The following is a 24,212-nucleotide window of genomic DNA, read 5'->3' as shown; positions in this document are numbered from 1 at the left end:
GGATGTGGAGACTGAGGCTCAGGACAGGGACACCGGCAACCACCTGGCAGGTTGGGACCAAGTCCAGGCTGAGGAGGGCTGTGCTCAACAGGGACCCTGGCTCCATCTGGACAAGTGCCTGTCCACTGTAGCTACCACTCATCAAGTCCCTCAGCCCCTTCCCCCAGGAGGGAGCCGGGCCTGGCTGTGTCACGCCATGCAAGTGACCTTCCTCGGCTGACCTGCAGGGACGGCCCTTCTCCCTGGGCTCTGTTTCGTTTTAATCAGAGGCAGATGGCATGGATTCATCTGGGGGGTTGCACAGTTGGGTTGAGCCAGGACCGCTGGTGTTGGAACCACAGAAGAGGCCTGGCCCCTGAGCTGCCAGGGTGGACACAGCAGAGCCACAGAGTGCTGGACTGTGGCAACCGGACCTAAGGAGGCGGTTGAGGGAAGACACTCAGAATTTCCAAGTTTCCTCACCAAGAAAGATCATGAGATGGCTTATTAGTTTTTTTATTCTGATCACATGTTGAAATGAGAACATTTTGGATATATTGGGTTATATACAATATATTCACTAAAATTTTAATTTCACTGACTTCTTACTTTCAATGTAGCTACTAAAATTTTTCAAGTTACAGTGTGGTTTGCTTGAAATTTTTATCTGAATGCGCTCTTCCCCTAGATAGGTAAAAACAAATTACAATATATACTATGGTATATACAAAATATATGTATATTACAAATAAATTATGCATTAAATAAAATGTCAAGCAGAGATAAATGTCGCACGGAAGGGTAAGGCTGCATGGGATGGGAGGCAGGACCCTGTGTGTGGAGGCACCAGCTGCTCTGGCACCCCAGCAAAGCCCTGTGATGATGTGGACAGTGACGATGAGGACAGGGGGGCTCAGACACTAGGAATCTCTTCCTCACGACCTGGAGGTGTGGCCTGAGGTCCAGGTGTGGCAGGGACAGCCCCTCCTGAGGCCCCGCTCCTTGGTGTGCAGGCACCGACCTGTTCTCTCTGCGTCTTCCTAGGCTGGCCCCTCCTTGGGTCTGTGTCCTGCTCTCCTTACAGGACCCCGCTCAGATTGGATGAGGGGCCAAAGACCTCACTGTACTTTAATCACTTGCTGAAATGCTCTGATTCCAAATACAGTGGACCCTTGACTTATGAACTCAATTCATTTCCAAGGGCTGGTTGTAACTCAAGGTGGTCAATCGAAGGCTCAGGACCCTCTTCACAGCCTTCGTAGTCTCCTGTACACACAGCATTCTTAGAGAGATGTTGGCCCAGGATTTCTCAGCCCCACATAGGAAAGGATGTTGTATTGTTTCTTCAAGAAATTTTTAAGGTTCAATCTGTATCTGAGACCATCTGGAAGCACAAGTGGCCACGTTTGGGTCATAACGCAAGATTTTGGTCATAAGTTAGAACTAAAATTTCAGTTATAACCCAGGTTATACGTATGTCAGGCCGGTCATAACTCGAGGGTCCACTGTACACTCACATTCTGAGGTACTGGGGCCAGAGTTTGAGCACATAAGTTTGGGGGACACACTGAGCCCTCCATGGAGGAACAGGGACACTCCAGGTGAGAGCCCAGGTGTGGTGGCTCATGCCTGTAATCCCAGCACTCTAGGAGGCTGAATCAGGATTGCAGGTTTGAGTCCCTCTTTGGGGAACTTAGTGAGAACAAACAAACAAATAAATAAACAAAAAATCTATGGATGTAGCAAAGGCCCTGGGTTCAATCCTCAGCACCAAAACAAAACAAAACAAATCAGCCTCCTCAAGAGGCAGTGCCTTTTGGTATAGGACACTGAGCACAGGGTAGGTTTCTGGCAGGATGTTCGCTGATTTGGACTTGGAACTTAGTTTTTTGTTTGTTTGGTTTTAAAAATTGTGGCTGTTTAAATGCCTGGGTGTTCTGGAGGACACGGCTGTTTTCTCTGTAGAATGGGAGTCAGAGTCTGGTGTTTCTGGGAGCTGCTGTCTCCAGAAGACAACAGAAACCCAGTGAAACAGACTGGTGGACGCTTCCGTGGCAAATTTCCAAGAAATATTGGTAAGCGAGAAAACTGAGCTGCGGAACAAAACGCAGTTATTTTAAAAACCACACACACAATCAAATGAAACCAAGCCAGGCATTTTCATACACCCGCAAGTTAGGTGTGCAAACCCACCCGCCCTCGGGAGAGGTTGGGAAGGAGCCAAAGGAAGGTTTTGTTTAATTCCACATTTCTCCTGTATTGTTGGAGGTTTATTTATTGTGTTTTAATGGCAAAAGCACATTAGAATTGTGCAGCAAAAGAGAAAAGAGAAAAGGAAATGTAAAATACAGCAGATAGGCAGCTGACACCTGGACTGGACTCCCAGCTCCCATTCTTGGACTCTCGCTGTGTGACATTGGGTGAGGCCCTCACTGTCTCTGGGCCTGAAGCAGAAGTTTAAGCAGGCTGTCCTCATGGTACAGGCACGCATATGTACCCTCATGCACACATGGCCACCCACAATTGTTCACGTGTGCCTGCGCCGCTGTGCACACAGCCATTCATGCACATGGTAGCCACACGTATGTAAACTCTCACTCACTCACGGTGGACACACAGGACATAAACACGTGCATAGGTCGTACATGATGCATACAGTGTGCATAGTCCTGTGTATTTGCACATGTACACAATCATGTGCACGCAGCAGCCTGTGCACACAGGCTCCTGCACGAATGGCCCTTGATCCCTGGCTCTTCCAAGTCACTCCTGCCAGGCTGTCTTGGGATAGAGGTGCAGCCCTCTACTTGGCACTCCTGATTGTGAACAGGAAGGAATGGGCCCAGTGAGACTCAGACGCTGGGGCTGGCAGGGCTGAGTTTGCAGCTGGGAGAGCTGGGTGTCAGTCCAGGGTCCACATGGACCTGTGTGACCACGCACAGGCTCCCACTTTCTAATCCGGCCTCCACCCTTGGTGCGCCCTACTTCAGGATGAGCTCGCCGCAGGAATGGCTTTGTGATCTGGGACGCTTCCGCCTGCAGAGAGCTTTGCACCGGTGACCAGGTGTCCACACTGTTCAGGTTATCTCAAGTAGATTCTGATGACACCATTAGTCTGTTAGTCCAGGGAGGCACCTGCTGGTCCCCAGGCCACACACTGGAAGAAAACCCAGGAATTTGCCATTTTCCTGAGGAATTGTGCTATGCCCCACAGAAAGGAAAGAAACTACAACAAACTCCACCCATGCCTGGCTTGGCACCCAAAGCTGGGCACAGCGTGAAGGTGGGTGGGTAGCACTGAGTGAGTGGCCAGGGTCCCCAGGAGGACCCAGCAGGTGGTGCTGTCCTCCCGGCCCGGGGGAACTGGAGGAGCTCTGGGCTCAGCAAATCCTGTTACATCATGGCAATTGCAGTTTATCGCTGCGGCACTAATCCCTTAAAATTAGTCATTAGCGTCTTAAGAACCATTTTAGCTTTGGGCGCACACTAAGGAGCTGGCAGAAGCTGGGATCTGCCAGAACCAGAACTTTCTCTGGCCTGGATGCAGTGGCTGAACGGAACCCAGGCGTGTGCGTTCTCCCTACATTGCTCCATTGCTGTCAGTCTGGGATGGCTACTGCTAATCCCTGGGCCAAACCCTGGGGGATGGAGCTACAGAAAACCCCGGAGGCCTTGAGACCAGCACCTGGAGCCATGGGAAGGACACCGGTATGAGGCTGTCCCTGGGGAAGTGGCCTTTTATCTGTGGGGCATCCACCCAATTCCAGATGCTGGAGGTGTGGCTGGTGGTCCAGGCTCTGCCTGTCAGATCAGGCCAGGGACCTGACTCCTGAGGTGACACTGGCTTGGGACAGCTGGTGGAGCCCTGAAGCCACCAGGGCCTGAGGCTGTGCATTCCCAGGGGTGTAGGAGGACAGGAGTCTGGGAGGGTAGAGTCCCCAGGATTGGGGTCTGGAGCTATAGGGTGTGTCCTCCAGATCCTGCCTGAAACTTCTGCTCCTGCTCCGGTTAGCCAGTCAGCTCTGGCATTGGGACTCAAAACAGCACCTTAGAGGTCCAGATTGGGTGGCTCTCCCAAAGCAGTGTACACACACACACACACACACACACACACACAATGGCTTCAAGCTCAGCTCCTTGGGCCATGATTTTGCCTGAGGCTGACCTGGACATGTCTTTATAGCTGGTGGCCCTGGCCTCAGCAGAATTTACCAATAGGCAGGCCCTGGAGTAGCACATCCTTATTCACTGTCCTACTACCGCTGGGCCCCACCCAGTAGCTCTAGGCAAGGCTGTGGTAGAGGGCTGGCCCCACTCTGCCACTCTCAGCCCAGGGCCGCAACGCTGATGGTGCTCTGGCACCCATGGTGGCTCTGGGCTCCTAGGTGGAGGGTGAGCGGCCACCCAGAAGTTGGTCCATGGCTGCCCAGGCCACTATGAACACTGTTCTATCCCTCTACCAGCACCAGGAAGAGCCGAGTACACAACAGAGATGCAGTGATGTCCAAAGAAAAACTAAGTGAATGAAACCACCCAAGTTCTGGGCTTGGTGGTGCATGCCTGTAATCCCAGCACTTAGGAGGCTGAGGCAGGAGGACCACTGTGAGTTCAAGACCAGCCTGGGCTACATAGTGAGCTCCAGGTCAGTCTCAACTACATAGTGAGACCCTGTCTCAAAAAAAAAAAAAAAAAAAAAACCACCCTGCTGTCCTTACCAGCCTGGCTGCATAGGGGTGGGGCTATGGGAGGGGCTGTCAGCCAGGCCCCTGGGTTCCTGGGCTTGGGTGTCTCAGCAGGGCTGGCCCCCTGAACCCCAGCGCCACAGTCCACACCCCAAACCCTGACCCTGCAGGACCCTGTCTGGGTCCCATGAACAAAGGGAAGGCTTGGAGCCAAGGTCACAGGCATCCTGCCACTAAATGGATGGTCCTGGCCAGAGCCTGAGCTTGCTGGAGGGCACGGTCACCGGCGTATGGGAGAGCTGGAGAGGAAACACATGTGCGTTCTTGGCTGTGGAGGTCCCCACAGTTCAGGGGAACCTTGGCTACCTTGGCTTGGGAGCCATCTGAGTACCTGCTATGTGACATAGCTTAACCCTCCTGGTGAGGAGACTTTTCCCTCCAGGGCAGAAGGGAGAAGCTCAGACGGGTGAGCAGCCGGCCTGAGGTCACACAAGAGCAGAGGTGGGACCAGGCCTTGGGATCCACTCCAGGGCCAGGGCTCTCCACCTATAATGGCTGGGTCCTCGCTGTCAGGCTGTCTCCTGCCCCCAGTGTGAGGCCTCCCCTTGGCACTTTCGTTCCCAGGTAAGGTGGGCGATTCTCCCCAGAGCCTCCTGGCCTGGAAGCTGGTCCTGGTGTCCGGGCCCTGGGCAGAGAGTGCAGTGGGCCGGGTGGTCCATAGGCATTGTGGCAAGGGGCCTGGCCACCTGGGGCTGTTCACACAGACAGCAGGAGGAGGCAACTGGAGAAGAAACTTTATTTCATGAATTGAGGACGTGGGGAATGCACCGGCTCCCGGGGGACTAAGTCTGAGCAGTGCAGTGTGTGAGCAGGGCAGTGGGGGTGGGGCCTGGGGAGGGGGAGCCTCAGGGGCTGACTCCAAAGCAGGACAGGGGGTGAGGCCCCCATGGCGGGTACTGTCCTCCCACAGTCACAAGTGTATGGTGCAGGGCTGGGTCAGTCAGGATGTGCGGGCGGGTAGGGCAGGGGTGCCCTCCGGTGAGGCCCAACTGGCTGCGTATGGTGATCACACCACACTGCTGCCTGACCGGCCTTTGGCAGATTCCAGGACACTGAGGGCTGGGTCACAGTGGCAGCTAGGCGGTGGTCTGGTGGCTGAAGAGCTCCAGGGTGAGCGCGCTGAGGAAGGCTGGGATGCTGTCTTGGCGCAGCAGGTGCAGCTCAATGAGCTCTGGCACTGAGCGGGAGAACTCTGTCTCCAGCAGCTGCATCTTGGAGCCAGAGGGTCCCATGGCCTGTGGGCGAGAGACAGCAGGCAGTGAGTAAGGGGCCGTGTGGCCTTGGCCCTCCTTCCTCTTCACATCCACTACAGCAATGGCAGGGCGGGGAGCTACAGTGTCGTCCAGGTGGGGAAGGGGCCCTTTGTCCTGTCCCCAGGGAGTGGGGCTCAGGTCACCAGCCAAAAAGCTGAAAGTCACACCAGCAGCCAGGCCTTGGGCTCCCCCAGATTTTGGAGCAGGCTCTCTGTCACCTGGTCAGGCAGCTGGTGGGAGGAGATGGCCCTGGTGCCAGCAGACCAGGAAAAGGTGGAGGAGGCTGCACCCTCAACACAGCAGATCCAAGCGTACACCCTAAGGGAGGACGCAGGACACTGGTGCTCCTTCTTCCGGCCACGAGGGGGAAGTTGGGGACCCCTGGGCCAGTGCCCTCCTGCCTGCTAACCTGACCACTGTTAAGGCTCCCTGGAGACCTTCAGCCGCTTGGCCTCGAGTCACCCCTGTGCCCTACACGCACCCCGCCACCCCGTGCGGAGGGCCTTCAAGGTGCGTGGGCTCCAGGAGCTGCCACCTGTCTTGTTTGTTACCTGAACTTTCCTGTTTTCCCACTCGCGCCTCCGCCTGTTCCTGCAGCCCGCTAATACATTTAGCCTTGTCATAGTTCAACACAAACCATTTTTAAACAAAAATAAGAGAAACCACTCTGACCTTTTCCCAAGAAAATCCTTTCATTTCTGCCTTCTGCTCTCGACTCTGAATGTTTTTCCCTAAATGTCAGAGGGGCCGACTCTCTGCAGCTGTTGGGGAAGCTAGTGGTTGGGGAGCAGATTGGGAGAAGTCTTCAGGGTCTCCTCCCAAGGACTTGGGCTGCCTGGCCTGGCCCTGGGCACCGCATTTCTCCTGGACCCCTTCCCAGGAGGCTGGGATCCCCGCCTTCTCTACTCAGAGCAGGGAGCTGTGACCACTGCATCTGGACTGGCCAGGAGCAGGGAGGGGCAGGGCCCCTACCCCCTACTGCATGGGTTCTGAAAGGAGGAGGTGGAGGTCCCTGCAACACAAAGGGGGCCTTGAAGAGGGCAGAAGTAGCAGGTGCTGCCCTTCATCCACACCCAGAGAAGGGGAGATCCTAAAGTCACCAAATGCCAGTCTTGCCCATTGGAGGAGCCTCTTCCCACAGCTGACCTGGGCTCTCAGCCCACTCTCCCAACTCAGTTTCTCCTGGCATGCCTGTCCCCTTTGCACTGGCAGGAGACCACTTCTTCTCGCAGATCTGCCTGGGCAGCAGCCTCGGCCTTATCAGAATGTGCAGATTGAATTATGCCCTGCCGATCAATCTCGGCTCAGCCTCTGTGTTCAAATACCACCCGGTCCCCAGGTGCCTTGTAAATCACCATAATTAGGGGCTGTTCACTTAAAATTAGAGTGCAATTTTTTAAAAAGCAAATTGCCCAGTAAGACGTGTTGGCTGTGGCTAGAAATATTTATGGGCTTGCCTACATGTGCTGTCGCTGGCTTCCTCTCCCCTCTGTTTGGGGGGACGGGCAGTGTGGCCGGGGGGTGCCTGGGGGACAATGAGACAACTCAACCCTAATGAACACACTTGGCTGCCTGGCAGGTGGCAGCCACCACTCGGGCCGGACCTGCCTCACCTGGCCTCGGGCCTCTGCCTCCACCTGACAGCAGAGCTGCGTGTGCCCCAAGGCCTCCCTCTCAGGTGGGAAGGCCAGCTGCAGGCAGGGCCTTCACTAACAGGAAATGCAGGAGACAAGTGTCCCACAGTGCACAGGGTGCCTGGGCCCCCGGAGTTCACTGAGTACTGGTTCACCCTCTCCCCGGACCTGGCAGTGTCCCTGCCAGTGCATATAGTAGGCGCTTCAGAAAACTTTGACATCTGGAGTTCTGAGTAGAGAAAGATCCAGCACTAACAGAGACTTTGGAGAACAGAGACAGACACTTTCGCCATGGCCATCCTGCCCCCACTATCTGCAGTTGTGTGGCACACGGGTGACAAAGAGCTGCCCATCAAGAGCATCAGTGAAAGTTCCTCAGATGAGAAATGCAGTAGAGGAGTGGCCAAGAGGTTAAGCGCACTGCAACATTTGTAACCCAGAATCCTGGCTCAAATAAGTAAAATTGAAATACAGTAAAACGGAAAATACTCAGGAAGTATAAATCCTACTATTTCAGATACCTGGGAGCTACTTTAATATTGCTTGTATGTGAGGGAGGTTATGTGGTTAGGTTAGTAAAAATGTCCCCATTGCTTCCTGAAGTGGCCGAGGTGGGGCCTCGGTGTCAGGAAGCACAGAGTGCTTACGACAGAAGAGGCTGTGCCAAAAGGAGTCGTAAGACAAAGATGACAGGAAAATAATACATCCTTTAAACCCAGGGAAATTAAACAGCCCACTTCTGAGCAGTCCAAGGGCCAAGGATGGAATCTCAAGGGAAATAAGACATACAGAGAATTGAATGAAAATTAAGATGCAACATCATGAAACTTGTCACTGTACCTAAGGCAGTGCCTTCCAGGGAAAGTGACAGACAGCCCTAAATGTTTATGAGAAAGATCTCAGGTTAGCAGTCTCTGTTTCTGTCCAGAGAAACTGGAAAAAGCAAAGCAAACTCGGGGGACACAAAAGGAAGGGAATGGCATAGACATAAAAATCAGGAATAACAAGACTGAAACCAAAGTATTACTGAAACCAAAAACCAGTCCTTTGAAAAATAAGGATAAAAATGGGTAAAGCTCCAGCAAGACTCCCAAAGAAGGACAGAGATGCCCAATTCTAGAAACAAAACAGGGAGGACCACAGCAGACCCGAAGCTACTAGAAGAGTGCAGAGGAAATCCTACAACATCTGTGTGCACACAAGTCTGACAATCTAGAAGGATAGAGCCACGGCCTGGAAAACTGCAAAGTACCAGGACAGCCAGGATGAAACAGATGATCGGAGCACTCTTATAACCATTAAAGAAACTAATGTATAATTAAAAAGCTTCTCAAAAAGACATCTCCTGTCCCTGCTGGTTTCACCAGAGAATTTTATTGAACATTTAACTAAGAATTAATGCTGATTTCTACAATCTCTTTGAGAAAACGAGAACATATCCCCTGTCATTAATTGGGTGCCAAAATCAACCAACACACACACACACACACACACATGCGCACATACATGCACACACACAAATGCAGACCAGTATCTCACATTAGCTTAGATGCAAAAATCTTCAACAAGTATTAGCAAACTGAACACAGCACTATACAGAAAAGAATGCCACACCGTGACCACATGGGATTTATTTCTGGTAGGCAAGGCTACTTCAGTATTTGAAGGTCAATGTAACTACCACATCAACAAGATAAAGAGGAATAATTATAATCTCATCAATTAACACAGAAAATGCATTTGACCAAACCAAATTAACTAGTCATAACAAAAAGTCAGCAAAGTGGGAACTGAGGGTACTTTCTCAACTTGTCTCAAAGCACCTGGGACTTCACAGTGAGAAGCTGGATGCTTCCCTGAGATAGAAGTCAGGTGAGGGCCTGTCCTTGCCACTCACACTCTGCATGGTACTGAGGTCCTAGCCAGGATATAAAGCGAGAAAGGGAAATATGAGGCACATGGATTGGAAAGAAAGAACCAAACCCATTCTACTTACAAATGACATGACTGTCGATGTAAAGAATCCTACAGAGATACTGCAACCAATAATTAAGGTTTCAGGAAACAAGATTAATACACACACACACACATACACACACACACCCCAATATTGTGTTTTTATAAAGCAACAGTGAACAAGTAAAAAAAAATAAGAGCAGTACTATTTATAAAAATCTTAATGCTAAAAGTTATAAAATACCAACAGAAAAATATTAAGTAAAGACATACAATGTTCATAGATCGGAAAACTTGGTGTAGAAAATATACATGTTTTTCCAAAACTGATCTATAGGTTTGCTATAACTCCTACCAAAATCTCAGCAAGGTTTTGTTTTTTTTTTTTTTTTTTTTTTTTTTTTTTTTTGTTAACATTGATATATCTATGCTAAAATTTATATGGAAAGGACAGTCCTAGGAGAGCCAGGCAAAGAAGGAGGAGGGGTGGCCTTCCCAGAGTGAAGGTACACTGTTGTTACAGTACAGTACTGCATAACTGCTGTGTAGGAAAGACATGGGAAGCAGTGCAGGACAGACAGACCAGGGGGACAGGTCAGGGGAAGCAAGAGAGGCCCAAACATGCTTGGTGGGAAGTGACAACAACTTCATGAAGGGGGGACAGTGCCTTCTATAAATGGTATTGGAGCAGCTGGACAGCACAGTTAAATTTTTTTTAAAAGATAAAGCTCATACCTAATACAATATTTAACTCAAAATACATCATGAACTTGAGTGTATACAATTTAAAAAAGATAAGTCTTCAGGAATTAGGATTGGGGAAAGATCTTAGACGATATAAAAAGCACCTTCTCAGTTCCCCTGCTGTTTCTGAGCCAGGGGAGGACCCAGATGCAGGGCACAGGCCTCAGTGAGTGTGCAAGTGCGAGCCATGCCAACCTACCAAGTGCCCCCTGCCGTAGCCACGTCCCCATGTCCCCCAAATCGTACACTATGTGTGTACCATAGGCCCTCAGTCCTGAGGCTTTAACATGGCCTCCAGCACTGAGCTGGAGGAACACAGCCCATGCCTGGAGGTCTGGGTCTATAAGACCCTGTGCTGAACATGGCAAGGCCCCTGGACACTATGGCCTGGGCTCACTGTTGGGCTCTTTGAGTCTGTCTGCAAATGGCTGAGAAGACTAAAGGAGGCAGGGTCCAGAGGCTCCAGGCTCAGGGGAAGGTGCACGCACAGTGGGTAACCATGGGCGAGGACTCTTACATTGACTCCAGCCACAAGTGCAAGGGACAGTGGCTGACTCGTGGCCTGGACCTGCCAGAGCTGCTACTGTGAAGTGAGCTGCTCCCAGCCTGGTCTCCACCCCACTGTAGGGGCTGGGTCTTTTGCCACTGGGGCAGCTGTAGCCCAGGGAAAAGCTATGCCCAGCATAAAAATGTCTGCTCTGTGAAAGGAGACAGTGGGAGAACCTCAGTGGCTACTGCAAAGAGTGGTCTGGTCCACAGCAGGAGGAGGCTGGAGCAGGGGCTTAGGGGACACAGCACTGGTGGGAGCAGTCCTGGGTGGCATCCAGCAAGGGATAAGGCAGATGGAAGCCAGGGACCCTTCTTGCAACATCACAGAGAGGCTATGGCTTCTGAGGTCCCTGATCAACCCCACACAGGTGGCCTTGCTGTGGCAGAGGCCAGAGGAGGGATAGGTCATGTAACCCTTGAAGCAGAGCTGAGGAAGGGACAAGAGTGTGACCCACCCCAGGTTCCCTACTTTCCTGGCAGGGCCAGCACTAAGTGTGAGGGATAGAAAATGTGAAAAATAAGGCAGAAAGCTGTGGGGTGGATGGTGTAACCTCCCCAGAAGCTTCTAGACAGGGGGCTCCCCGCCTGCTCTGTTCCTCTATCCTTGACAGAGGATAAGGACTCCAGGGCAGCTAGACACAGTGTGGCTTGCAGACTACAGTAGCCTAGTCAGGCCTGAGCCCTGGGTCTACATGTGTTTGATGGTGATGCGGTCTATAAAAAGAAGCTGTCGAGGCCCAGGGGCTGTGGCACCATAGGGTCTGTCCTTTCATGCTGTCTCAGTGCTGCCTGACCTCCTTGGTCCTGTCTCCCTGGGGGCAGGTGTGTAGCCCTTGGGGCCCTCCAGAACCCCTGGCCCTCTCTCTCGCCTCCTGCCTCTGGACCAGCTCATCCCCCTTGTCCATGAGCACAGGCAGGGTAGGCAGAGTCATCAAGACATTCCCAGTGTCGAGTCCTGCCTCGGCCCCAGCATGCGCACGCAGCATGATGGCCACATAAGCTGGCATACCTGCACATCCATCCTCTTTAGGAACTGTGGCCTGAGTGATCCCTCCTTCACACTGGCCCCCAGGACAGGGGTCCCTAGCCTGCACTGGCTCACGGAGTCATGGTCTCCTCCCCAGGCCAGGGCCATGCGGCTGTGTGTTCAGAGGTACACCTGGTCCTGGAAGATCCCTGGACTCCCAGTGCATGCGGGACCCCTGGCTCACCCTGTTGTCCTCAGGGGGGACAGCACAGCCAGCTACAGGAGGCCTTGGCAGACACTGTGTACAAGGGGACATGCAAATGGACACAGCATCGGAATAGTCAGGAAGACTGCTGGCAGCACCCAGAATGTCTGGCAGGAAGTTCCAAAGGCCTGACGTGTGGAGAGAATGGCTGCCCAGTGCTGCATGGGACTGCACTAGGGAACCTGCCAAACATGGCCCGGGTGATTATGACTGCACCAGGAGAACTTGCCGCCAGCTGGGTGACCTTTTCCTCAGGAGCTGGCCACAGGTGGATCTCAAACCCACAAGTCCCATTCCTGCCTCCTAAGCTCCACTCCAGAGCTACTAGCACCGCTCCTGCAGGAAGAAAGGAGGGGAGAGGGCATGGGGCCTGCAGCCAGGGCCTGCTGGGCATCTCTGGGAAGTTTCCTTGTCAGGGAGGTCCCCAGTGGGCAGGGTGAGTTAGAGAAGGTGCAAAGTACAATGGAGGAGGGGCAGACCAGGTCCTGAGGGCCCAAGTGCAGCGGGAGGGCCACAGAAGCACTCCCAGGGCCTGGCCGCCCCACCCCAGGTACAGGGTAACTATGCCCTCCTTGACAAGGGCTGGACAACACAAGCCCCTCCAGATTCTTCTCTCAGTGAGGAGCGAGTGGGACATGTGGGCGGCCTCTGTTCTGTTTGGCTCCCATGCAGACAGGACACACAGTTTCTGGCAGAGGCCTCTTGAGGAATTGCCACACATAGGGCAATGGCTCCGCCCGACCTAAGAAGCAGCCGGTGCTGCCAGGGCAGGGACCAGGGATCAGGAGTGGGCTCCAACCCAGCTGTCCTTCTTATTTGCTGTGTGACCCTGGGTACAACACTTGCTGCCCGTTTCCTGTTGCAGTTTCCTTGCTAGGGGATGGGGATAAGAACTTGCTGCCCTGCCCCGGATGACACAACTCATGTCCAGTGCCCTAGCTCCCAGTCAAAGTGGGTGACAGGGTGACTCACTCCTCACCCAAAACAGACAAAGAATGAGACACAAAGTATGAAACAGTGGTTTTCAAATCATTGAACTCGAGGGGACAAAGAGCAGAGCCCAGTGGCTTCCTTGGGTTGAGGAGAGGCTGAAGCTGGGTGACAAGTGACTCGAGGCTCAGGGTTGAATGCTGTGAGGGACAGAGGAACAGAGGACTACACAGAATGTCTTCAAAAGGAAGCCAAGAGAAAGGATGAGAGAAAGCAACCGGAAAGCAGCACTGATGCTCACTCAGGGTGGAGGACAGCACCTGTCCCTGTTGGCCACACAGAAACCTGGCATATCATGGGGCATGTGTGGACACTAAGAAGGGTCTTACCTTCTAAGAGGGCTGTTATGGCTGGTATCTTTATGTCTTCCTAAAGCCTTATGCAGTCATAGATGGGGCTTTTCAGAGGTGGCTGGATCTAGAGTGTGTGATGCTGGGATCAAGGATGTGTGATTACTATGATTACTAAACTAGTAATCAAACCACTGACAGTTTGGTGTAGTTCTGGGAGTGGATAATGGGAAGGTGCACCCTGGGGTGAGTGGATAAAATATAAGGGACAGAGAGGAGATTGTTGTGGCTGCTTGCTACTTTACTGCTGGTTGCCTTCTGCCTTCCATGAACTGCCTCTCCCCTGTGATGCCCCCGTGTCACGCCACCTCACCTTGGAGCCAGATGATTATGGACTGAAACCTGTACAAACTATGAACCAAATAACCATTTCCTCCTTTAGCTTTGGGTATTGGGTTCTCAGCAATGAGAAAAGTAACTAAGACATTGGTTATAGGCCAATGAGCCCTACATACGCCCTGGTCATGCCCGTTTCCAGATGGCTTCCCTGCATCTCCGAGCTGCTAGAGTACAGAATGCCCCACAGCCCACGGGTGGAGACCACAATAGCTGTCATCACCATCACTGCCAGGTGCTGCAGAGCCAGCTAAATTGACGAAAGTCGGTCAGTTGCAATCAACTCAGAGTTGGTGTCAGAATCATGGGCAACATTAAGTCCTGTCCTTTCACCCCATATGGCTACAGAGAGATGTAAAGATACCAAAAGAACCAAAGTGACCTAAAGATGAAAATGACAACATACGAGCGGAGGAATGCTGGGCGGGGTCGAGGCAGGTCAGAGGCTGCAGAAGATGTCAGTGGCCCTGAGGATGCATGAGAGAAGTCAGCCAAAACAAGACAGAAGGAAAAGTACATTTGTGAGCAGAAGGATTGTGTTGTATGGCCTATGACAGGCTCCCTGAGGTCTACAATGCAAGGCCACAGATGGGGTGTGGTGGCATTTCTGAAGCAGCTCCCAATAACCTGCCTCCAAACACCAGCCTGTCAGTCCTCCCCCTTCAGTGCGATCTGCTTCTGATGACAAAGGTGGTCAAGTGTTGGGCACACTCTGTCTCACCTCCACTCCAGTTCTCAAGCTGCCAGGCTCTGTGCTGCCACGAGTCATGGTACCAAGCTGTGGCTGTCAGCCCAACAATCCATGCAGAAGAGACTCCTTTGACAGCCACATGCTAGCGACCAAAGCCTGCCTTCTGTGTAGAGACCAGGGTGATGGCAGACTTGTGCTCAGGGCCTTTGGTGTGATCAGTTACCAGGGATCTGCAAGCAGTATGGGGCGGGGGAAAGCAACAACTCCAGGCCTCTAAAGTGAGGAGCCAAGTACAAATACAACTCTCAGCGGGCCAGCAAACCCAAACAGAAAATACGTGAAGAAAACTACATCCAAATCAAAGCCAGGAATAAAGATAGTCTTAAAAGCAGTCAGGGGAAGAGAGAGACACCTTCTCCTTCAGGGGAAGAGAGGGTCACCTCTGTGGGAGGACAGGGGTGTGGAAGACAGGGACAACTTCCCTACAGGGGAGCCAAGATAAGGATGACAGCAGATTTCTCACCAAAAACAAAGATAGTAAAAAGTGAGTTCAACAGCAGCTATGAAGAATCAGTTGATCCAGAGCTCTACCCCAGTGAAAAGTTCTTTCAAAAAATAAAGACATCTACAGACATGCAAGGGTGAAAGAGCTCAGCACCTGCAGGCTAGTCCTGCAGGGCTGGCTGGAGGAGGGAGTCCTCGGAGAGAAGGAAATGGGTGGGAACTGGGGCTGGTCAGAGGGCTGGAGCACCCGGAGGCCAGGGTAAGGAGGAGGAAAACTCAGAAGCAGGTGCATCACACCGAACAGTTATTTAAGTGTCTTTAAAAGTGGCCATTCAAGTAGATATAGTAACAATATATCAGGGGCCTACAATGTGCACATAAGTGAAATGTGTAGCAAGAAGGCTAGAGCAGGAAGGAGAGAAGAAAAAAGGGACATCACATCATTTCAAAGTTGACTGTGATAGCACTGGGCATAGTGGCACACGCCTGTAATCCCAGCACTCGGGAGGCTGAGGCAGGAGGAGCGCTGTGAGTTCGAGACCAGCCTGGGCTACATAGTGAGTTCCAGGGCAGTCTCAAGTACATAGTGAGACCCTATCTCAAAAAACCGAAAAACCAAAAAAAAAAACAAAAACAAAAACAAAAAAACAAACAACAACAACAAAAACCAAAGTTGACTGTGATAAGTTAAAGATATACATTGTAATTCTAAAATAATCTGCAAAACAGCAAGATAAGGAAATGTAGTTAGGAAATCCAAAAAGGAGATATATGAGTTGGTTAGAAATGCTCAATTAATATTCAAGGCAGAAAAAGAGAGGGAAAGAAGAACAAAGAACAAACAGGACAAATAGAAAATAAGATGCTAGACTTAAAGTGCGACCAACTTAAATGGAACTGGTCTAGGGACCACAGGATAAAGGCAGAGACTATCAGACGAGATATGAATAGAATAAGCTGCTTATAAGAAACACATTTTAAATATAAGGACACAAGTAGATTAAAAGCAAAAGGATAAAAAACATATCCCATGGTAACTGAAGTCAAAAGCCATACTGGCTTTCCTAGTATCAGACATAGTAGATTTTGGAGCACAGAATATTAGGAGGGATAAAGGTTCCAATTTCTGCATGAAGCAAAAGCTGATAGAAATGCAAGAAGCAGTAGACAAATCCATGTAGTCAGAGACGTCAATATTCATTCTTGATAGCTGATATGACAGAAAGACAGAACACTGTCAAGGATGTAGACGATCTGACACCTCTTTAAAAAAATGTTATCTCGTTATCATTAACAGCACATTCCTGCATAATACACATTCTCTTTTGAGAATACACAGGACATTCACCAGAACAGATGATGTTCTGCACCTTAAGATACAGTTTAAAGCTGAGTGTGATAAAGCACTCTGGGAGGCTGAAGCAGGAGGATCACAAGTTTGAGCCCAGCCCGGGGCAACTTAGTGATACTTTTTCTCAAAAGAGCTCAATAAATTTAAAGATTTACATCACTCAGAGTATGTTTTCTGACCACAATGGAATTATGCTACAAATCAATTACTGAAAATCTGGGAATCTTGAAAATATTTGGAAACTAAATAACTTATTTTAAAATAACCTATGGGTCGTAAGGGGAAAAAAATGAGAATCAAGACTTGTCATGTAGAGGTACAAGATCCCAACAATGAATGTAACTGTACTGTATCCCTAAAATGTACCAATAAACTCAATTAAAGCTGAAAAAAAATAACCTATGGGTCAAAGAAGACATCAAAAAGAAAACCATTAAGCAATTAAACTGAGAAGATGGCAAATACAAACTTCCAGAGTTTGTAGCATGTGACTGAAGCAAAAATCAGTAAGAAATCCATGACATCAGATGGCCACATTAGGAAAGAAAAGAGGTCTCGACCTCAGTTGCCACTTCAGAAACTAAACAAAGAAGGCAGAGATTCGATATAGTCAAGAGAAAGAAGATAAAGAACAAAGAGACACTGGTAAAACAGACAACAGAAAAGTTGTTTCTTATAGGAGATATATGATGAGCAACCCTGGCCAATGTGATCAGGAATGAAAGAGGGAAGTCACAAATCCTCAACATCAGAGGTGAGGAAGGCAGCAGAAAGGAAATCCTCAGATGTTAAAGGAACATGAAATGCAGGTCAATAAATTTCACAGTTTAGGTCACAATGGACAAACGCCTTGAAAGACACAGACTATCACAAAAGAAATGAGCCCGGACAGCTGCACGCACATTCAGGAAGTGGGATCAGTGGCTGAGACCTCCTCGTGAAGAGAGGTTCAAGGGCCATTGGCTTTCCTGGTGAAAGCCACTCAAACTCTTTCAGAAAACCCGCATAAGAGGAAAGCTTCATATTTCATTCTGTGAGAATAGCCCTGTGCTATGATACCCAAACTGGAAGATCTTACAAAAGAAAAACTACAGAACAATAATCCTCAGGAATAAGCAAACACCCTAAACAAAATGACCAGCAACTCAGGTCTGGTAACAGGAAGAGGATTATAATCATGACCAGGCAGGGTCTACCCAAGAACACAAGCTCGGCTGACCCCTAGAAACTAAAAGTATCTCACCATATTAAAGTACAAAAGGGAAACCATATGGTATCCTAATTAGTGCGGAACAACCAAACATAGGACCAGACCCAGCACTTTTTTTTTTCTTAAAAAACACCATGTTAAACTAGGATTAGATAAGAATGTCCCAGGCTGCCCTGACAAAGGATGTCAGTGAATGATGCAAAGCAGACACCACCCTCTGTTATTAGGGATGAGTGCTTCTCCTTCAGATTCAAAATAAGACAAACAGCTGGACATGGTGATGCATGCCTAATATCCCATCACTCTGGGAGGCTGAGGCAGGAGGATCAAAAGTTCAAGTCCCAGCCTGGGAAACTCTGTCTCAAATGAAAAAGGTCTGGGGAAGTAGCTCAGTGCAAAGGCCCTGTGTTCTAACCCCACTACTGCCAAAAGGAGAGAGAAAAAGAAAGAGAAATAAAGGAAGAAAGGGAAGGTAAGGGGAGGGGAAGGAAGAAAAACAGAAAAGAAAAGAAGATAAAGATAGTTGTCTACTCTCACCATGTCTATGCAACAGTGTTCTGGAGGTTCTCGCCAGTGATAGAAAAGAATAAAAAGAAGTCAAAAGTATCCGAGAGAAGCAGGAATACTCCTGCCTGGACACAAAGACATTGTGATCTATGTAGAAGGCCCAATTAAATACACTAGGAAACTACCGGACCTAAGATGTGAATTTAGCAAGGTTATAAAATACAAAGGCCAATATACTTGTACTGTATCAACAAACTGAAGTTAGAAACAAAAAACAATGCCCTTTATCATAATATCAAACTATGAAAAAGTTTAGGGATAAATCCAAAAATATGTGTGACACCTACACACTGAAACTCAGAAGGCACGGCTGAGAGGAGGCAATCACAGGCAGGGGATGCACTGTTAGGATGTCAGTCCTCCCCGATCTGTAATCGGTGTGACTGTCATCAAAATCCTAGCTGATGTTTTTTGTAGAAATTGAAAAGCTGAGTCTACAGCTAATATGGAAACTTAAGGAGCCTAAAATCTCCAAACAACTCTGAAAAAGAACAAAGCCGGAGGCGAACACAACCTGATTTCATGACAATGATGAAGACGACATGGCATAGACTCAAAGACAGACAGACAGACAGATCTGCAGATAGTGATGGATAGTCCAGATACAGGTTCACGCACTGACAGACAGCAGGTCTGTGGCTGAGAACAAAGACAGGTTGGGCTTTGTGACTGAGGATACTGGCGTCATGGGACATCCATGCCTTACCCAGAAGCAGGCCCCATTGCCACCAGCACCACACACAACACTGGCTGGAAACTGGACATGATGGTGCACTGGAAAACTAAAACTTCTGGAAGAAAAAAATGAAGCAAATCTTTGGGACCTTGGGTCTGATGAAGATTTCTCAGAAACGACACCAAAAGCGCTCTCAATAAAAGACTGAAAAACTAGAACATTTAACTCTTCTCATCAAGAGTATACAAGGTTCATTTACTACTAGAAACTCGCAAAATAATTCAATATACTGACAATAAGAGAGAAAAATCATGTGATCTTCTCAGTAAGTGTGGTAAAATCATGTGACCAAACCTAAGGTGTATTTTGCAAGCCAGAGATTAAGGGAAAATACAGCAATGTACATATCTGAACAGGATTTATGTAGAGGATGTACATAACACTAAAAACATAATATTAAGAAAATAAAACCCATTAAAATTAGGAGCACAATTTTTAAACAGATGCTGCGCCAAAAAAATGGCAAATAAACACCTGAGTAGGTAGAGGGTTATCATCATTAGTCATAAGGGAGAGCCGTGAGGAGACACCATTACTCTCCTATTAAACAGCTGAGATGGAAAAGTCCAACTTTGTCAGTTCCTGGGAGGGTGTGAGACATCTACTTTTCTGCTGCAGACAGGACCTGCTGTAGAATGAGCAGCTGCTCTGGGAACCAGTTGGCAATTTTCTTGTAAAGTTAAATATACACCCACCACATTATCCAGCAATTCCATTCCATGTATTTGGCCATGAGAAAGGAGATACGTGTTCTTGTAAAGACCAGCATGTGAGCATTCACTGAAAACTTATTTCCAGTAGCCCCAAACTAGAAATGACCAAGTGTCCATGAGCAGCCGGGTGGCTAAGCAAACTGTGGCACCCAAGGGACCACTACTCAGTCCCAGCAGGAATGAGTTGTTAACACAAGGGGCAGCTGGGTAGACCTCAGAGCAATCAGTGGAGTGGGAGAAGACAGAAAGAGCCCCACACAGTCCGATTCCACTCACACACACACACGCTGGAAGGTGTGTCCCAGGGTACAAGGACAGGCACAGGAGGAGCTCACAGCTGCCTGGAAACAAGGTGGGCTGGAAGGGGAAGGAGGGGAGAATAAAGGGTCCAGGATCTCTCGGGGATGCTGGCATATCTGCTATCTCCATGGTGACAGCTGCACAGGTATACACACACAGGATGTGGAAAGGCATCTGTAAAGCAGGTGACAGGAGAAATGCCATGGCAGGAAGTGTGGCCTCTTTCACTGCTGGCAGGCAGGGTGATGCTTAGGATGTCTGGCTGTCTTGGGCAGACATGGGGGATCTGCTCCATTCCTGCGGTCCACTTGACACAGTGGCTCCTTCTTAGACACCTGGGCATCTCCAGACAAATCTTGGCCAGCTCCAACTGGACAGGAAGTGCACTCCTCACTCTTCAGGACCACAGTCCCTCAAGGATAGCACCATGGCTCCCACCCCAGAGCAATGCACAAAGCCCACTTCAAGTCTGCGTTTGAATTTCATGAGGGTAAGGGGCCCCATCAGCTGGCACCACCTCACACCTACCCTGGGGAGGACTGGAGCCCTTGTCTCTGCTGAGAAAAGATGAAGTACAGCTGCTAGGGGAGATGAAGGGCAGTTTCTTAAAAGTCCAACATAAAATTACCATGTAACCCTGTGAGTCCATTCTGGGCATCTACTGGAGAAATGGAAACATCCATCGACACTGAACCTGACAGGAGAATGTCACAGCCCACTATGCAGAAAAGCCAAAACTAGAAGCCACTTAAATGCCCATCAAAAATGAGTGGACAAATAACACATGCTTCATCCACATGATGGAAGGGTATCTGTCAGTAGAAAAGAAAGTGTCACAGTGTGGGTGAAGCTGGAGAACACAGGGTTCAGTGAAGGAGGAAAACCATAAGCTGGACACAGAAGGGAGATTCATGGACAGTGCACAGGGAGAGGTAACCCAGGGCTGGGGCAGAGGGGAGGTGGGGGAGGACTTCCTTCTGGGGCAACGAGAGTGGTGGCCACTGCCAAACTCTGGGAATTATATCACGATACTGCTTCATAGTAAAGGCCCAGCTGGGTATGGTGGTGCTAGTAATCCTAGCATTCTGGAAGGCCAAGGCAGGAAGATTACAAATTCAAGCTCAGTGTGGGTACCTGGCAACTCAGCAAGACTCTGTGTCAAAAAAATAAAGAAGGGCTAGGGATGTAGCTTTGTGTGAAGGACCTGAACTCTATTCGAAACTACACACACACACACACACACACACACACACACACACACACACAGAGGCCAACCTCTGGCTACAGGGTACAGGTCCTCTCATTCCATTTCCATGTAAGGTGGTGGTGGCACTGGAAAGTGATGCTTTCTGGACCCATACCTGGGCGTATAGCCACCCACCAAAAGCAGGCTGATGAAGGAATTGCACATCCCAGACATGGGACAAGTCTCAACTCCACTTATGGAGCAGCCCTTCCTGGGGACCTGTGACCTGTCACTCGGTCACATGCAGTACTTAACCTGCACTGGAGGTCATACTGGGGTTGTGTGGTCAGCAGTCACAGGTTATCCAGTCTAACTCCTTCCCTGTGATGGGGCCCCCAGACCCCCAGAGGCCAGCGCGACAGGATCTGCCATGGACAGGGAAGGCTGGGAGGGATCTCTTCCCTCTTCCAGCCCCAAGCTGCCCCTTCCATCCACTGCATCTCAGGTCCCACAATGGACATGGCACAAGGCAGCCAGCCCTGACCTCTGTCCAGAGGACATGAACAGATAGTCAGGAGCCAGCTGAGGGCAAAGTGACTTTGGGACCAGGCGGTGCTGTCTGCAGAGTAGCCTGGGACAGGGGCATGGGCATCTCTGGACCACACTGAGGTCTCTTGCAGGCCAGTGGCTGGTGGGAGCAGGCTCCCAAGGAGAAGGCTGTGCTTCACAGTGGCACATGTTGCTCCGGGGGTCCTGGTGGGACCTGAATGACAGCCTGGCTGCCATCTGCTGCAGGAGTAGGCCCCTGCTGCAACCAACCGGCACATTTTACTGGTTCTGGGTTAAAAATATCCCCGCGAATGACGTGACTTTCAGAGGTGAATCCTGCAGTCCCTGATGGAGCGCGGGATATGCTCTCCTCCCTTTCCCTCTCACTCACTTGAAATGGCTGTGTCCGGCACTGCAGAGCGGCCGACTGGCCATGCAGCTTCTCAGGAAGACAGAACAGGTGAAGCTATTTGTGGCCCACACGTGTGGGCATAGGACTCAGTTACTTTGTACTGGTTGAGTCACCAGGAGCCTCTGCCCTTACGTCTCATGTGGATGAGTGACAGCCTTCCCTGTCCTGGGGTGGGGGGATGGCAGAAAAGAACACTGTAAGATGAAGGCAGTGTCTCTGTGACCTGACTCAGGATCCCCCTTCTTTCAGAGCCTCCCAGGCCAACTGCTTTGATGTGTTTGGTTTCTGTCCAGTTCCTAGTTGGGGTCAAGCGAGGCAAATCCAGTGGCCATGCTCAATGGTGGCTCCCACTGTTCCTGTGGGCTGCCCAAGGAGTGGTCCAGAATGGCTGAGACTGCTGCAAGAGCCTTGAATTTAAAGGCCATTTGACTCCTGGAAGCTGCTTTACTGCATCCCAAGTCCTCACTGGACATGGGATCAGGAGGGGATGAAGGGGCTGCTGGGGTTCTGAAGCCACCGACCTTGTTCCTGTCTGCCTCAAGGACCGAGCGCTGTCTTAGGCAGACTCTGGTGGGGACACTGTGGGCTCTGGGCCTTGCTCAGTGCTCTCATCTGTGGCTGGGATGGTCCCACTGTCATTCTGGGCAGGCGACTCTGCCCTCTGAGTACCCGCCTTCCGGTCAGGATCCCTGCTGGGCTAGGCATCCTTGTGACCTGTGCCACCTTGTGTGTCTGCCTTGACCCAGGGGGACAGGTCACTCATGGCCTGAAATTGGAATGATCTGTAAATTGCCTGTTTTTCATCTTTGTTAGGGCTGCGAATCTCATCATAAAAGGGAGTTTTCTTTCTTCTTTTTTAATTAGTACTTAGTAACACCACCAAGCTGTGAGTTTATGGCTTTGTAGATCTTGTGTTTCTGACACTAATTACTCACAAAGGCTTCTTAAGCCGCATCTCAACTCTGCAACGACGCAGTTGGTGATTAAGCAGGAGCGGAAGTGGGAGCACACTCCATGTTTCACACACATGGCCCTTCCTGCCTGGCTCCTGGCTTCCGATGGGCTAGAGCCCCAGGAGACCCAGCTACCCACCAGGGCTCCCGTCTTCAGGGTTCAGTGCTGGGCCACCACAGCTCACTCTGTTCTTGGCTCAGGATCCCCATGGCACACTCCAGATGAGAAAGGTCGACAGCAGCTCACGCAGGACATTCCATGGCACCCACTGCTTACTGGCTCTCTGCAAGGACAGGCGGGACTCAGGACCCTGGTGGGCTGTCTTGGGGGCAGGGCCTCTGTACCAAATGGCCCTGTGTGGAGCTCTTGTCTGTGGTCACCCCCCGCCCCGCCACAGCCCCCGTGGCTTGGCACACAGACTGATTCAGGCTTTCAGCCTTGGATGGAGGACAAAGACTTTGAGTAAAGCACAAGCCACAGGCTCTGGAAAAGTCTTCATAGGATGGATTAAAACAAACAAAAAGAAACACAAAATCCAGATCCTGGGCATTCCAAGTATGTGGAGCCCTCAGGGATCCTCCCAGAGGACAAGGGCCAAAGAAGATTACTGTCATTCTCTATCAAAACTATGTGAATCCTTTATGACACAACTTTGAGATCACTGCAATGGGGACCTGGATACTTCTAGACGGCCACACTCCCCATAAAGCCACTGGCTCTGCTCTGGGCCTTGCAGGGTGACACTTTGGTCTCTGTCTTCCTGTGCCTTAGAGGTTCTCATCAACTAAACAGAGTAGGCTCTTCCTCTTCCTGTTAGAAGACTTGGGCAAAGCCGGCTCAAGTGACTGCCGGGTGCTGCTGTGTCGCAGAGCCTGAGGTTGGCTGGAGCCTGGGGGAAGGGCACAGGTGGGCGTGACACTGCAGCCACTGACACCTTGCTGAGCACCTAGAGCCTGTGAGTGGGAAGACGCTATCAGCTGGTCACCTTTGACTGCTGGGGCTCCCTTCAGTACAACTGGTTAGTCACCGTTTAATGTTCTTTATTGCAGTCTATTTTGAGGTGCAATTAAAACATCTCATTGCCAAATTTACATGGTTCCTACTGGGAGTTTTTTTTTTCTTCCTAATATGAGGGAGTCAAAAACAAAGATCGGGGAGGAGACCTGGCCCAAGCCTCACATCTGAAATGGCAGGCTTTGTCCCAGGCCTGTCTTCCTGGAGAGAGCCGAAGAGGCCATGGCAGGGAGAGGCCTAGGCCCAGCACAGGGGGGGGG

The 24,212-nt window shown here is 50.3% G+C and overlaps 1 protein-coding gene across 7 annotated transcripts in view; it reads right to left on the bottom strand.

Annotated features, from left to right (window-relative positions):
* Positions 1–5,456: 5,456 nt before the first annotated feature.
* The window catches only part of Mad1l1 (mitotic arrest deficient 1 like 1), a 322,214-nt gene continuing 303,458 nt past the window's right edge, over positions 5,457–24,212 (bottom strand). For 6 of the 7 annotated variants that reach the window (XM_010612080.3, XM_010612079.1, XM_010612081.3 and 3 more), the window contains one exon: positions 5,457–5,956. In XM_010612080.3, coding sequence (XP_010610382.1) covers positions 5,798–5,956 — 159 coding nt within the window. In that variant the 3' untranslated portion in view covers positions 5,457–5,797. The remainder of the gene's footprint in view (positions 5,957–24,212) is intronic. The other variant, XM_010612083.3, reaches the window with a different exon arrangement.

The sequence above is a fragment of the Fukomys damarensis genome, unplaced genomic scaffold, assembly GCF_012274545.1.
Source record: "Fukomys damarensis isolate Sample0158 unplaced genomic scaffold, DMR_v1.0_HiC HiC_scaffold_17, whole genome shotgun sequence".
Lineage (NCBI taxonomy): Eukaryota > Metazoa > Chordata > Mammalia > Rodentia > Bathyergidae > Fukomys > Fukomys damarensis.
Note: the sequence above shows the minus strand (reverse complement) of the source record. Positions and strands in the feature narration are given on the sequence as shown.